Source organism: Piliocolobus tephrosceles, chromosome 4 (assembly GCF_002776525.5).
Source record: "Piliocolobus tephrosceles isolate RC106 chromosome 4, ASM277652v3, whole genome shotgun sequence".
In the NCBI taxonomy this organism is placed as follows: domain Eukaryota; kingdom Metazoa; phylum Chordata; class Mammalia; order Primates; family Cercopithecidae; genus Piliocolobus; species Piliocolobus tephrosceles.
In genome coordinates, this window is record NC_045437.1 from 56,708,551 (window position 1) to 56,725,038 (window position 16,488).

The 16,488-nt window shown below is 36.9% G+C and overlaps 1 protein-coding gene across 2 annotated transcripts in view; it reads right to left on the reverse strand.

Moving 5' to 3' along the window:
* Positions 1-16,488, reverse strand: part of IPO11 (importin 11) — a 226,822-nt gene that overhangs the window by 129,276 nt on the left and 81,058 nt on the right. For both annotated transcript variants that reach the window (XM_026455698.1, XM_026455705.1), the window contains 4 exons: positions 13,102-13,228; positions 3,956-3,989; positions 3,757-3,797; positions 2,306-2,422 (listed from right to left, as the gene is read on the reverse strand). In XM_026455698.1, coding sequence (XP_026311483.1) covers positions 2,306-2,422; positions 3,757-3,797; positions 3,956-3,989; positions 13,102-13,228 — 319 coding nt within the window. The remainder of the gene's footprint in view (positions 1-2,305; positions 2,423-3,756; positions 3,798-3,955; positions 3,990-13,101; positions 13,229-16,488) is intronic.

Sequence of the window (16,488 nt, forward strand, 5' to 3'; positions counted from 1 at the left end):
AGGAAGGAAGGAAGGAAGGAAGGAAGGAAGGAAGGAAGGAAGGAAGGGGAAGAGGAGGAGGAAGAGGAGGAGAAGAGGAGGAGGAGACGAGGAGGAGGAGATGAGGAGGAGGAGACGAGGAGGAGGAAAGGAGAAGGAGAAGGAGAAGAAGAAGGCGGCACTATTGTAAGATGGCTCAAAATGTTTGCTGCCTAATATCAAAAACATAATTCTGGCCGGCTGCGGTGGTTCTCATCTGTAATCCCAGCACTTTGGAAGGCCAAGGCGGTGCATCCCTTGAGCCCAGGAGTTTGAGACCAGCCCAGTTAAATTGGCAAAACCCCATCTCTACAAAAAATACAAAAAAAAAAAAATTAGCCAGGCATGATAGCATGCCTGTAATCCAAGCTACTACTCAGGAGGCTGAGGACAACAATCACTTGAACCCAGGGGATCAGGGCGGAGGGTGCAGTCAGCTGAGCTGAGCCACTGCACTCCAGCCTGACATGACAGAGCGAGACTTCGCCTCAAAAAAGATAAAATTTGTTAACATTTTTTAAAAGTTTGCTGCCTCATGGACAAACATCAAATTTGGCATATGAAAGAGAGTTAAGGGATATATGCAACAAAGATAAAAATGATAGGGTTGATCAAAGGTTAAGGTAGAAAAGAAGTTAAAGAATCAGACAACTGAAAATATTTTTTAACCATTTCCTATTTAGTATGAGTTTTGAAAAACAAAAATTCTATTGAATAACTGTATCTTATTGTTACTTTCTCATGATATAGGCACGTAAGCTGCTTAGGCTACTTGTGTTCCGAAAGATGAGTATAGACAGAAACACAAAAGCATTAATTTATAAGCCAAAAGAATAACAAACTTTTGGAGAAAAAGTTTTAATTCAAAGTTTGGGGAGACAAAGGAAAGCAGATCCATTTCTATTTAAAAAAAAAAAAAAAAGTTTTATTTAAGAAATTTCCATCTGCCATATATTTCTAAATAAAATTACAGAAAATGGCCAAATCTTGTTTTTATAATCAACTTTTTAAATAATTTATTGCAACTTTATAGTACTCTGAAGCATACTGGAGATGTATAATAATTTCATGCTCACGAAATCCTAAGTTAAGTGAGTTCAGAATTATCTTTACCATTTTATACATGAGGACACAAGGTTAAAGACTTTGCCCAAACTAAACAGCAGAGGCAAGGACTTAAAATGAGTTCTTAAAACAGTTGCAAGGAACTCTGTGTGACCAACTCTCTCAATGTTGTTTAAAAAACACCATCAAATGAATTAATGGGATTAATGTATTAAGAACACCAAGTACTAAGAATCATGCAAGATATTACTACTTTTAGACACCAGTACCCAGATCTGTTTCAAATGATTAACAGTGAGTGACTCAACCCTACCACAGGAGTCGCATTATGCTTAAAGTACTGGCAGTGCCATTAAAATATGTGAACTTTGAGAAGTTCCTTCAAGTCTCATATTGTTTGAGACAATAAATTCTAACTCCTACCTCAAGTTTTTTATGAGAACTAAATGAGAAATATATGCAAAGCATGTAGCACACATGTCAGTATGTTGTCATTACTCAATAATTAATAGCTATTCTCATCAATTGCTTTAGAATTAATAAATCTGCTCATGGTGTCACAATTCACTAACAGCAGATCCAAGAGTAAAGTCTAAGTCTGTGAAATCCAAATCAATTATCTTTCCTAATACAATGCAAATCACAGATTTGCTTCAGTGCTTTCCAAACAAGGATATGCAATGGTGAACTAGAATACAGGAAGTCACAAGGATAATTATAGCATGGTTATCCGGATTAACAATTTCCACAAAGATTCAGAGTGACAGGGGAAGCTGAATAACTAAACCGTTAAGAGCGTTACACCTCATTTTTACATTAAGCCAAATGTAAATACAACGCAGACCAGACTACAAAAAATACTTAATTTTTAAGATAAAAATAACAGACTTCCCAGAAGTCTTGCTGATGGACACTTGTGGCTATGCCCTCAAACACGGAATTTTACACTGGCTGGATCTTCTAAAATATGTAAAATTCTGCTTTATGAACACCTCTATGTTGCTGATTCAATTTTTTTTCACATTTTAATTTTCTTAGGCATTTTTAAAAAATCGAATATAAATGTCAATTTTGAATAATACATAACTGAAACCACAGTCTATAAGTTAGAAGCATTTCAATTAATGTTTTAACTCTTAAACAATGTAGTCAAGGATATTAATGAATTCTACATATATTCTACCCACCTCTCATTTATTTTCATGTTTTACAATATAATTACCTGCATGTTGACTCTTTCGATCACACAAGAAAGGACATGCAAAACGTGCATCTTTGTGTCACATTCTGTAACTTGCTGCAATAACTGAAAAAGTAGTGTGAACATGGTTTCCAAATACTGCAGTTTAAAAAGAAATAAAATAAAAAAGGTTTAGAACAGAAATGAAAGACATTCATATGAACAGAAGAAGTAAATCATAATGTCAAAGCAGTAAGTCAAATAAACAGAAAGCCAAAAGTTTGGCATTACCTAAACAACCTGAAATTGTTTAAGCTGCCAGTATTTTACATATTGTTTTACAAAGTGTTTCTTTCTTCACTGCTGCTGAATGTGTCCATTTCAGAATTTAACTTATCCACAAACTGAATAATGTTTAGAGGAATATTGTCTAAGCTATGTCTGTTTAAATTTTATACTAAAACTAAACTATTAACAGTGCCTTGTCACTGTTCTTCCATATATGCCCACTGCCAATCACAGAATGTTTTGTTTTGCAAGACCTGCTCATTACAGCAAAAAGATATTATTGCACTCACATGCCAGCTATCTGATGAGGCCCTTAACATACATTGTATGAAGATATATATTTTATAGATATAACTTGTTATTCTAAAAATGGCAGAATAGTTCGTATTGGGAAATCAAAAACAAATACCCTATATCTGGTTGTGAACTCCTATATTATGAAAATTACGTTATAAACTAACAAATCACACTTACATAAAGCAAGAATTTGTTCTTTCAGATATATGGCTCATTTTAGTACACACTTCTGCAACACATTTCTTTCATCCAAAAATGTCTATAGTGATTATTTTATTAAAGCAAGATCACTGCTTTACAAGCTTCCCTATCTATTCCCCTCACCAAAAGTAGTACATTTTATCACGTAACTTTCTTCTCAGCCAGTCCTCTTAAGAACAAACACTAACACCCCAATGTTACTGATATGTTTAACAAGTGCTTACTGAGTACCAGCTATGGGAAAACACCATGCTAGGTCCTGGGGGTTGAGTAAAGAGTAAAAAGATGAATAGAACTTGGTATTCTGCTCATCAAGTAATTTACAGTCTAGTGTGTAGGATAGGATACAGATATACACATGTAAATAACACAGAGAAATAACCTAAGGAGTAAAATTAACAGACATACATAAAATGAAGATATTAAATGATTTTCCATTTTGAAAAAAAAAAGCTTGGCAACCAACTTCAACATAGATGATAAAATTGCTAAACAAAAGTAAGCAGAATATAAGTGAACTGTTACCAATAAAAGTTACCAAAACAGTTTACAAATGAAAATTATGTCCTCCAAAATAATCCAATACAGCATACTTTTAAATTCAACTTTAGTAAGTAACACACAGACAATTTCGTGTATAAAATAGTATTCAAAGACATAAGCAGAAACAGTTTTTTAAAAAAATACCTGGAAATGTATATTCTTACCGGTAGAAACTGATCTGTTCTAAATTCAAAATCATCAACAGGTGAAGCACAGTTAAGGAATATTGAGAACACCTAAGTTTTATCAAAAGAAATCTGTATCTAAAACAAGGATACATAAATTAATTTCACAAAATAAATAATAACTTAAAAGTGTTAAAGTTCTTTGCAATGAAGTATTTTTACATTTTCAGAAGGATATTTAACTTCAAAGTTGTAGCTGTTTCAATACGGACCTAAAAGAAAGTATATTATGAGTTTTTAATTATTTTAGAATGACTAAAATCATTAATATCAAACAAAAAATTTTATTCCCAATCATTTTCTGTACTTATTATTAGAGACACAGACCATGTAAATATTCAGAAATACAAGGATACTCTCCTTATCCAAAGCAAGGAATAAAAAGAAAAGGTAAAGTAATATTTATTCCTATTCTTCTCAGTTTCCCATAATTTACTTAACAAGACTTTAACCCAGTGGGTCCTTCCAGGAAGGAAAATAATTTGCTGTAAAGTATGTGGAGGGCATGGGATTGAGGAAAAAGGAAGCAGGAAACCAGGGTGGGCTGGGCAAATTGGAGGATGTGTAAGTGAAAGGTGTAAAAGGAGACAAGGAAGGAAGGAGCCAGGGAGGAGAAAGAACACAAGCAAATTTCCACCTGTAACCTCAACTACAGTAGATCTTTGAAATATCCCCAAAATATTCTGAGATTTTCTGTTGTTGTTGTTGTTGGTGGTGGTGTTGTTTGTTGTTGTTGTTGTTGTTGTTGTTTTGAGACGGAGTCTCGCTCTGTCGCCCAGGCTGGAGTGCAGTGGCGCGATCTCGTCTCACTGCAAGATCCGCCTCCCGGGATCACGCCATTCTCCTGCCTCAGCCTCCGAAGTAGCTGGGACTACAGGCACCCGCCACCACGCCCGGCTAATTTTTTTGTAGTTTCAGTAGAGACAGGGTTTCACGGTGTTAGCCAGGATGGTCTAGATCTCCTGACCTCATGATCCGCCCGCCTTGGCCTCCCAAAGTGCTGGGATTACCGGCGTGAGCCACTGCGCCCGGCCCATTCTGAGATTTTCTAAATCCCACAGTTCACAAATACAGAAAGGTTTACAATATGCTCCCGACCTCACAAATTTTCCATGTGCACCAGCATGTTACCTGGGCAAATCATATTACAACATAATCTCGTTCTCTTTCAAGTGTTATCTTGGACTTAAATCAGCTAAAATTGGCATGGGCTAAAATATTCCTAGTTTCCACATAAAGTAACATGAGCTCAAGACAAGACTAAATTCTGTATGTTAATCTGTGGATAACATATCTAAATCTTTTATTTCCCAGCTGAGAACCATTACTTTCTTAGATGTGACACTTTCCTTACTTGTTAATAGCAACTGTTTTTTTCTTTCCAGTCATTTTTCAGAAAGTAATCATTTAAAACATTTTACAGGAGCTTCTGAGGTCTTGAGATGCAATTAGGCATCTTCACCAAATGTTAAACACGGACAAATCCGCAGATTCCAAGAGCCTACAGTGCAGATGTTTTTTCACCTGCTTTTTCCTTTTATTCACTGTCTCTAAAGGCAGTGTGAACATTTCCAGATTTTTAACAGATTTAACAAATTTGTTGCCACTTGATCTATCACAAAATGACCTCATGAAAAGACAGGTCAGGTATTGCATCAGAAACTACTTAAGGAGGAACTATCATCAGGCATTGTGTTACGTGCTGTAGAAAAAGCTGAGTAAGCCATGCCCATACAGATCTTACAATGTGGGGAGGAGGAGACTAGATATTAAACAATTACTGATAAAAATGGCTAACTTGAAAACATTAAGCACAGGACAATCGTCTTGAGGACACGGACTATGTGTAAACATCTTTAAGTTCCCAGCATTTAGTATTGAGTGAATATACAATATTAACAATTCACAGACATGAACTGAGAGACCAAGACATGAAAGTCCCTCAAAAAAGAAACAAGAAATCAAGGCTAGGCATGGTGACTCACACCTATAATCCCAGCACTTTGGGAGGCCGAGGTGGGAGGATCATTTGAGGTCAGGAGTTCGAGACCAGACTGGTAGACATGGTGAAACCCCATCTCTACTAAAAAAATACAAAAATCAGCTGGCCATAGTGGCATGCACCTATAATCTCAGCTACTCAGGAGGCTGAAGCACGAGGATCGCTTGAACCTGGGAGGCAAGGGTTGCGGTAAGCTGATTGTGCCACTGCACTCCAGCCTGGGCAACAGAGCAAGACTCCAACTCGGAAAAATGAAAAAGAAAAGGAAAGGAAATCAAACTGCCAGTATGCTAACCCTTAATTCTCTCGACTTTCCTCCACGAAAGGACCATTTATTCTAGAGATGCACTCCCTGAGCCATAACATTAATGCAAATAAGTATATGAAACAAGACACCTGAATAAAACAATGTGTTTTCCTTCCTAACAAGGGAAGTCAGTGTAGTATTATGTGCAGAGAAAAAGGTGAAATGAATTAAGACCTGCCTGCATTCCAGTCTGACTGCAAGAACAGAAAGCCAGATCACAAGGGAAAATAAAAAAACACAGACTTTTAAGGAAAGTTAAAGAGCATTTTAAATGATGACAAATAAACATAAGAAAAAAAGTCAGCTCTTCTTGAGCTTTAAAAGAAATAAGAGGTACTTACCACAAAGAAATGGAATGAATTTGGCAGCAACTCAAGCAATGGGGGGACAAAATTAAAACTTGAATTTACAGAATGAAGACTTGGGGAGTGTGCTAGAAGACTGGTAGAAAAGTCTAACACATTTCTACTGTGAGTCTACCCTACCCCAGCTGAAACCTCAGAAAATTCACGAAAAGATAACAGGCAATTCCAAACTGGGAGAGTAAGTGCCGTCAAAACATAAGAAACATTGGAAAGATCCCCCAAAGCATGAGAGAAACAGGGAAATGAATGAGAAGAAAATGCAGGCAACAGTACTTTCAAATACTGCTACAAAGGTAAACAGAGCCAGAAACTTCTGTGCATTTGGCAGCAACTCAAGCAATGGGTAGAACAAAATCAAACCATGATCATGGCTCACAGCAGCCTTGACCTCTTAGGCTCAAGCGATCCTCCCACCTCAGCCTCCCAAGTAGCTGGGACTACAGGCACATGCCACCATCTCTGGCTAATTTTTCTATTTTTTGTAGAGATAGGGTTTCACCATGTTGTCCAAACTGGTCTTGAATTCCTGGGCTCAAGCAATTTGCCTGCCTTGGCCTTCCAAAGTGCTTGGATTATAGGCGTGAGCTACCACACTCAGCTCAGAAGAAGGTATTGTTATCACAGGATATGACAGCTGCATGTATGTTAACGTCCCAGAAGACCTTCTAGTGGGACAAGATATGGACGTGGAAGACAATGATATTGATGATCCTAACCCTGAGTAGGCCTAGGCTAATGTGTTTGTGTCTTTGATTTAGATTTTAAGAAAAATCATTAGAAGTGGAAAAAATTGTAAAATAAAAAAAGCTTACAGAATGAGGATGTAACAAAAGAAAATATTTTTGCACAGATATACAATGTATGTGTATTTTAAGCTAAGTGCTATTACAAAGGAGTCAAGACCTTTAAAAAAATTTTAAAGTAAAGAAGTTACAGGAGGCAGAGCTTGCAGTGAGCGGAGATCGCGCCTCTGCGCTCCAACCTAGACAACAGAGTGAGACTCGTCTCAAAAAAACAAACAAACAAAAGTTAGAGTAAGATGTGGTTAGTTTATTGCTGAAGAAAGAATATTTTCCAATATATTCAGTGTAGCCTAACTGTACAATGTTTATGAAGTCTACAGTGGTACACAGTGATTTTCTAGGCTTTCACATTCACTAATCACTCATTCCCTGCCTCGCCCAGAGCAACTTCCAAGCCTGCAAGCTCTATTCAAGTTAAGCGCCCGTTCTTACTGTACCTTTTCTGTTTAGACACACCAATACTTACCATCATGTTACAACTGCCTAAAGTATTTAGTACAGTAACATGCTACACTGGTTTGTACCCACAGCCTAGAGAGCCTCTACTATCTCAGATTGTGTAAAAAGCACACTTTGTGATGTCTCCACAATGAGGAAATCGCCTAAGGACACATTTCTCGGAATAGACCCCTGTCATGCAACAGCACATGACCATATGTCTATGCTGGTTGGTGGTCAACGTGCCCATAAAGATGGCCATTTCTTTGCTTCACAAGCAACCACACCACACCCTCAAACTACAGGCTTTCTGATTATACCGCAGTTTATATCTTACATAGGCTTTCACAAAAGTGAAAGATTATCCTAATGCTGATTTTCTAGTAATTTACTGCTTGTTTTACTGAAGGTAAAGTAAAACTTTCTAAAAAAATTTTTTCTCTTTTTTTTTTTTTTTCTTTTGAGATGGAATCTTGCTCTGTTGCTCAGGCTGGAGTGTGGTGGTTTGATCTCAACTCACTGCAACCTCCCCCTGCCAGATTCAAGCAATTCTCCTGCCTCAGCCTCCTGAGTAGCTGGGACTACAATCACCCACCACCATGTCCAGCTAATTTTTATATCTTTAATGGAGATGGGGTTTCCCCATGTTGGCCAGGCTCAGGGGATTCGCCCACTTTGACCTCCCAAAGTGCTGGGATTACAGGCGTGAGCCACTGTGACTAGCCAAAACGTTCTAAAAACTTCTTTTGAATTTCTGAAACTTAAAAATACAATTAATTCAGAAACTCTACAGCCTAAAGAAGCCCAGTTTGAAGAATCATCTGTAGTCCTGGGAAAAGAAGGTTCCTCTAACCTAAAATTTAGTAATGCTGGTTTATAGTGTGGAAATAATGTTCTAAAACCTAAAAGTTGTCATAAGCACTCCATCTACTAACTAATATGTTATAAAAGGGAAAGGAAGGGAGAGTGTAAAATATATATATATATATATTTTTTTTTTTTTTTTTGAGACGGAGTCTTGCTCTGTCGCCCGGGCTGGAGTGCGGTGGCCGGATCTCAGCTCACTGCAAGCTCCGCCTCCCGGGTTTACGCCATTCTCCTGCCTCAGCCTCCCAAGTAGCTGGGACTACAGGCGCCCGCCACCTCGCCCGGCTAATTTTTTTTTTTTTTGTATTTTTAGTAGAGACGGGGTTTCATTGTGTTAGCCAGGATGGTCTTGATCTCCTGACCTCGTGATCCGCCCTTTTAGAAGGTGTTTTGGTCTATTGTATAGAATCCAGGTCAGCAGTTCTCAAATTATGGCACAAGGAACTACTGATATGCTCCAAAAGAGATAGTCTATTAACAGTAAGTATAAAACGGTGGTCAATTAACAGTAAGTACAAACACTGGATCACATGCAAAAAAACGTGGCTAATGAAAACAGTATTTAATCTTTCATAAACTATGAAAAATGTGTGGGTATTGAAAGCTACAAGAATGCATTTCCTACCAGGTGTGAAGCCTTACTACAAAAGCTGTTGTTTGAAAAAAAACAACAAAAAACAATATTCAAATAGAGTTACACAAGTAGGCCAATGAAACAGAACAAATTCCAGAAACAGGTCCACATGTAAACATGGGATATGACAGAGACAGCCCTATGGACCACTAAGAAAACTATGTATTATTCAAGGAATCACTGTAGTGTTGCTATCCTTGTTTTTTAAAAAAGAAAGATGGAAACTTCCTTACATCACACTCAAAAATAAATTTGAGGCAGAATAAAAAACCAAGAGTGAAGAAAAAGGATTTCTTTCCAGGCCCAGGGGCTAATGCCTGTAATCTCAACACATTGGGAGGCCAAGGTGGGAAGATAACTTGAGCCCAGAATTCTAGACCAGCCTAGACAACACAGTGAGACCTCCTCTCTACAAAAAATCAAAACATTAGCCAGGCGTGGTGGTACACTCCTATAGTCCCAGCAACTCGAGAGGCTGACGTGAGACAAATGCTTGAGCCATGTGGTGTCGAGGCTGCAGTGAGTCGTGATCTCGCCACTGCAGTCTAGCTTGGACAACAGAGTGAGACCTTGTCTCAAGAAAGAAAAAAAGCAATCAATAAATCTATTAACATGTAAAACCTCTGCTTAACAAAGACAACAGAATGAGACCGGAAAGAGACAGAGGAATTCAATTGCATTTGTAATATTTTATTTCTTAAACAAGATATTTGAAATATATGTGGAAAATATTACAAATGAAAATATGGGTAACTGAGTGATGAGCACACAAGTGCCTCTTCTGTTAGTTGCTGAATTTTTTATTGACAAAATTCTTGCCTATGGGGTAGCCCTGCTGTTTCTATGGAGCAGCCAAAAAAAGAAAAGAAAATTAACACCTACTTCTACTCTGTCACAGTCTCCTAATAACAAAAGAATAGCACATGGACAACAGTAGTTAATCAGCATCAAATGTATCCCGACTCCTTAACAGCAGCCCTTAGGAAAAACAATGCAGATTCTGAAAGCCAGAGAGGAATTCGATTCATCAGGATCTACATACTTGTAACACAGCAGAAGCAGTGCAGCAACTGGAGGAAGCAACTTTTCTAGTTAGCACAGGACTTCACAAATTTTATAACATCAGAGGCCACTGGGCAGAGAAAGTCTCTTACCTCTGATAGCTGTGTGACAATATAAAATTACTGTCTGATCTAGGGAAATATAATGCAAATAGAGTGACATATTTTTTGGTTTATAACTTTTCCTCAGTGTAGCAATTTGACTTAATCGTGTGACACATATGTATACACATACACAATGTTTATGTATACATTTATATATATAAATGTACGTTTGCATATATATACACATACATATTTCTATATGGTTGTACACTATTGTGTATATGTATGCATGTATAAGGTATCTCCCCACATCATATTAGCTAGCATTTCTCAAAGGCTGAAAATTAAAGCAGTATGACTTATACATTCTTTAAATGTACTTTAAAAAAAGGCCAAGGTTTAAAACATTAACTTGGTGCCTTACTAAACAATCTTCTTAACAATTCATTGCAAAATAATAGGGACAGTATAAAGCAAATGCAAAACATGTAAACATGAGATGCAGCCACTAGAAGATATAAAGGGCAAAGGCTGAATCTAAAGCAACATTTCCTCAAAGTATATTCTATGAATACTAATGTATTAGTCATGTGGGCTAGTCATAATGCAAACGTGCTTTTTTTTTTTTTTTTTGGATGCAGTCTTTCTCTGTCGCTCAGGCTGGAGTGCAGTGGGGCGTTCTCAGCTCACTCTAACCTTTGCCTCCCAGGTTCAAGCAATTCTCCTGCCTCAGCCTCCCAAGTAACTGAGACTACAGACGCGTGCCACCAGGCCCAGATAACTTTTGTATTTTTAGTAGATACAGGGTTTCACCATGCTGGCCAGGCTGGTCTTGAACTCCTGACCTCGTGATTGGCCCGCCTCGGCCTCCCAAAGTGCTGGGATTACAGGCGTGAGCCACTACGCACACCGCAAATGTACATTTTTAAAGGCTTTGACCAGTTGTGTTACTAAGAGGCCCATTTGAATATTTATCTCAAAGTTTTCCAAACTTATCTGGCCATGAATCCCTTTCTCTCCAGTTACATTTGTTGGTATCTGGTAGAATTAATGTTCTGTTTTTAAGGCGCTGGCTAAAACAATTCATTTTCTCTTTCCTTTTTTAATAGACTCATTATAAAACAAGTCAAAGACCCAAGCAATTTCTGGGCCCAGTGCAGTGGCTCACGCCTATAATCCTAACACTCTGGGAGGCTGAGGTGGGTGGATTGTTTCAGTCCAGTGTTCAAGACCAGCCTGGGCAATGTGGCGAAACACCATCTCTACAAAAAATAGAAAAATCAGCCAGGCGTTGTGGCATATATAGTCCCAGATACCTGGGAGGCTGAGGTGGGAGGATCAGCTGAGCCCAGGACATTGAGGCTACAATGAGCCGTGATCGTACCACTGCACTGCAACCTAGGCAACACTGAGAGACTCAGTTCCCAAAACAAAACAAAGAAAAAAGAAAAACTCCAAGCAATTTCTCTATTTCCCAAAGAAAACTTAATTGAAATTTAACCCTTTTGTAACACATCCATAAATCATTTAATATCTTCTCTCTGACAGAAGAGCAAATAATATTTCCAACTAGGAAAGCAAAAATTTAAATCTTATGCTTTATTCTAAAGCTATTACAAAAGAAAATTAATTTCAGCAAATAGAAATTTTAGAAGCAGCTAAGTTATATTAATACATTTCTAAGAATGTAAACCCAGTAAAACACCACAAGGCTCTCTTGCAACTTCCCATACTTAATTAGTATTTAATAATTACAGAATGGTACTTAAATTCTCAAATCATTTACACAAAGCAGATAATACTTAGGTAGAAAATCCAAAGATCAGTTCTATTTGCCTTTGGAATGTATTGTGTTTCTGTAACAAATTCACCTATTTATGTTTTCCTTTAGTGAACACTACATGTAGTTTTCTTTATGTCAGCATATGTAAAAAAGAGAAGTATAGTCCAAGCCTGTGCTGAAAGGCAAAAACTAGGTGGGTTCAAACTAAAAATAAGATTCGGCAGGGTAAAGGGAGGAGACTAAGAAATGATTTAAAAAGATCTTAGCACAACTCAGGGGAGAAAAAAAAAATCACTTAATTTTACCTAAAGCAAATGGAAAATCAGGAAAAGACAATGAACACATATATTAAATCACTAATATATTCACCCAGGCATATAGTAAAGCACCAGTAGGAAAAAAGAAAGAAAACTATTCTTTACAATTTAAACTTCTTAAAATCCTAAGCCTGTAAAATTACTACTACTACTTCAGTAATTTTATAATAAAGCAGCAAACCTACTGCTTTGAAGGGGAAAAAGCAACAAAGAGCTTACTATCAAGTTTTCAGTAACACAAAATCAACAATAATATATGAATACCATAAACAAAGAAAAATCCCTCAAAAGAGCCCAGTAATTCCAAAGGCTTAAAAAAAATTCTCACAAATGAGGGACAAAGAATCAACAGTAAAGATGAAATAAATTATGATGCTATTTCAATGCCAACATCTATCCTGAATTTTAAAAAGAATATATAAGCTATAAAGGGATTTTTTAAACTGCCTTTTTTTTTTCTTACTAAGAAATTATAAATTATAACAGTAGAGCTTAATTTTTTTTTCAATGACTAGTAATGGGAAGGGCAAATGATAATCAAAGAATTTTCTACCCTCAAATCAAACTGCTCACCAAGGAGTAACTAGTGCAGTGAAAGGTCGTAAACATTATAAAGAAAGACATATAAACTGTTGTGAACTTGATGATTTGCAGAGGTGAAACTTTAAAAACTAACTCTTTTAAGGCACTTAAGAAACATACCACTAAATCTTGATCTTGAAGCAAGTTACAGATTGCTTCATAAAGCATGGGTCTTAAGTCAGACTTGAATTTCACAGAAATCCACTGACCGATGAGCCAAATCACCCTGCGCCGCAATGGCTTATACCTAAACAAGAAAAAATCATGAAATTAAAATGTTAATTATTTTAAGAGGTCTATTTCATTTAGTATAACTTATCATTTAAATCTAAAATGTAGTAAGAATGCAATCTGCATTTTTAACATAAAAGCTTAAAAGCAGGTGTGCTGGCTCACGCTTATAATCCCAGCATTTTAGTATGCCATCCAGGAGGACAAATCACTTGAGGCCAGGAGCTGAAGACCAGTCTGGGCAACATGGTGAAACCCCATCTCTACTAAAAATACAAAAATTAGCACAGGGCATGGTGGCATGCTCCTGTGGTCTCAGCTTCTTGGGAGGCTGCGGTACAAGAATCCCTTGAAACCCAGGAGACAGAGGTTGGCAATAAGCCAAGATTCTGCCACTGCACTCCAGCCTAGGCAACAGATGAAGGCTCTGTCAAAAAAAAATAAAGCTTAAAGGCTACTTCGAAATGTACCACAGTACAAAATATGAACAATGAAGTCCTGATCTAAATAAATTAATATTATTAAAATTTTTAATACTTAAAAATTTTTTCCTAGGCATATATGTTGCAATCCTGATTCTTTTATCTTAAAAGAACCGCAATGTAGATATGTTTCATAAAAACCAAATCCATTTGTTTTTAGCTCAAGTAACCAAAAACAGTGGCAATGCTCCAAACTCGAAAACTGGAAAGCTTCCCAAAAATAGTAATAAAGAAGCTCCTGTATTTAATTTTCTACTCCAATTCTGTTAATACTATGAAGATTATTTTCAGAACAATGTAAGAAACTTCTAGGCTTATATAAAACGTTCATATAAATTTTGTGGTTTCAACTAAGCTAATTTTGTAAGAGGTACACAATAAAAGAATGTGACTCATATTACCAAAATAACATATATTAACATTTGCAAAACATTTACAGTAGCATGCATATACACTTCTTTCTCTCATCACCTTCGCTAAAAGAAATGAAAGCTCGGGTAAGGAGAAAAATCATGCAGTTCAAAACATTTGTGTCCAAGAATTTCACTCGTGAAGTACCTTATTACGTAAATTTTAGTGGCAAGATGATAAATATTTCTGTGTATAAATGAAACACTTTCCCCCCCCTCAAAAAAACCACAATTCTAAAAGATGATCAAACATATAGGGAAAAAAATGCTGATTAAAGTTGCAAAAACTGGGCTGGGTGCAGTGGCTTATGCCTGTAATCCCAGCTTTTGGGAGGCTGAGGCGGGAAGATCGCTTGAGCTCACGCAGGAGTTTGAGACCAGCCTGGCCAATATGATAAAACCCTGTCTCTACCAAAACTACAAAAAAACAGCCGGGCATGGTGGCAGACACCATGGTCCCAGCTGCTCAGGAGGCAGAGGTGGGAGGATCATTTGAGCCCGGGAAGTAGAGATTGCAGTGGGTGAACATCATGCCACTGCATTCTAGCCTGGGTGACAACGTGAGATCCCATCACAAAAATTAAATACATAAATAAATAAAGTTACAAAAATATGTACGTAAGTATTCCTGACCCCAAGAAGTTTATAACATACCTAAAAGGAATTAAAAAACACAAAGTAGTGTACTAGGACTTTAGAAAAGGAAGAGAAGAAATGGGCAGAGACAGATGGAATCTGGGCAGGTCTTTGAGATAAACAGTATTGGAGCAGAAGGGTAAAAAAATGTCATTTCAAGGGACAGAAACTGTTTGAACCAACTGACACAGGCAGAAGTAACAACTTGTGTAGAGTGAAGTAAAAGCACCAAAGAACTATCAATTTTGGGAGTAAGACCATATTAGACTCTCTGTTCCAGATAAACAGAATGAAACTCAGAAAGGTAAAATTCCAAAGTCACAGACACATCCAAACAGAGGTAAAATTATAGATCACTTTGCTATTCAATGTGTGCATTGCCTGATCTGTCCCAGACCTACTAAGTCAAAATCTAAACTTTAACAAGATTAACAAGTGACTCTTATGCACATTAAAGTTTGAGAAACACTGGTCTACATCAGCTTTGTCCATCAGAAATATAATGCAGGCCATGTATGTTATTTAAATTTTTTAGTACCCACATTATAAGAGAAAAAAAAAACAAATAAAATCTTATTAATATTTTTACATATCCCAATATATCCAAAATATTATCATTTCAACATGTAATCAATAAATATTTTACATAGCTTTAATTTTTAAATTTAAATTAATTAAAATTGGAAAGTTGTTTCCTCAGTTGTACTAAGCACATTTCAAGTGCTCAGTACCCACACACAGGGAGCTTCTGTACTGGACAGTGAAGATCTTATACTAAATAGCCTCTAGGGTTCAAGGACAACTAAACTGCACATCTGTCTCACCAATGAAAGTTCTCTCTCCATCAAAGGCTCACTAACTCCCTGAGACTAAGTCAGAGTCTATTTTATTCAACACCGCCTTATGGGACATGGCAAATTCCAATGTTGAAAATATATGTTAACTGAATAAATGATTGAATAACTGAAGAGATAAACAGCTACTTACTGGCAAGAATTGGAGTATCTCCAACTCTACAAATTCTGTGGCTCTAAATGTGACCTTCTGTACGTTCATCAGTTTAGTCAACAAATATTAACTGTCTGTCTACGACTATATGCTAAGTATTCTGATAGGCCGCAGGTATACTGAAGTCAATCAGTAGAAGTGTACCCTTCAAACTAAGAAAAACGCCCCTTAGAATTTTTTTTAATTATCCAATTTTAAACTAAGAAATAATTTTATAAACTATGAAAGAGGTTTTTCCTTTCATTTTATGTATTCTACACCTAAAATTTAAGTAAGTAGGCAAGTGCTTAAATGTATCTAAAACGTAAGAATTGGGCTGGCCAGGTGTGGTGGCATGCGCTTGTAATCCCCGCTACTCAGGAGACTGAGGCATAAGAATCTCGTGGACCCGGGAGGTAGAGGTTGCAGTAAGCTGAGAATGCACCACTGCACTCTAGACTGGGTGACAGAATGAGACTCTGTTTCACAAAAAAAGCATTGGGCAAATGTGCTATTAAATGTACTAAATTCATTCATTTCGTAATTCGTAGTACTAAATGTAATATGAATCTGTACTATTTAATTAGGTACCTCAATTAGAACTTAAAGTGTACTTGAATATTTTTGCCATGATGTCTCTACATTCTACTCTACTGTCTTCCCAGAGACTTGCAGTATGCATTATGTGATCCCAAGACACTTATTTGTCACAGATGTTACTTTGATTAGGCTACTTCTGACACTAGGCATACCTCTTGCTA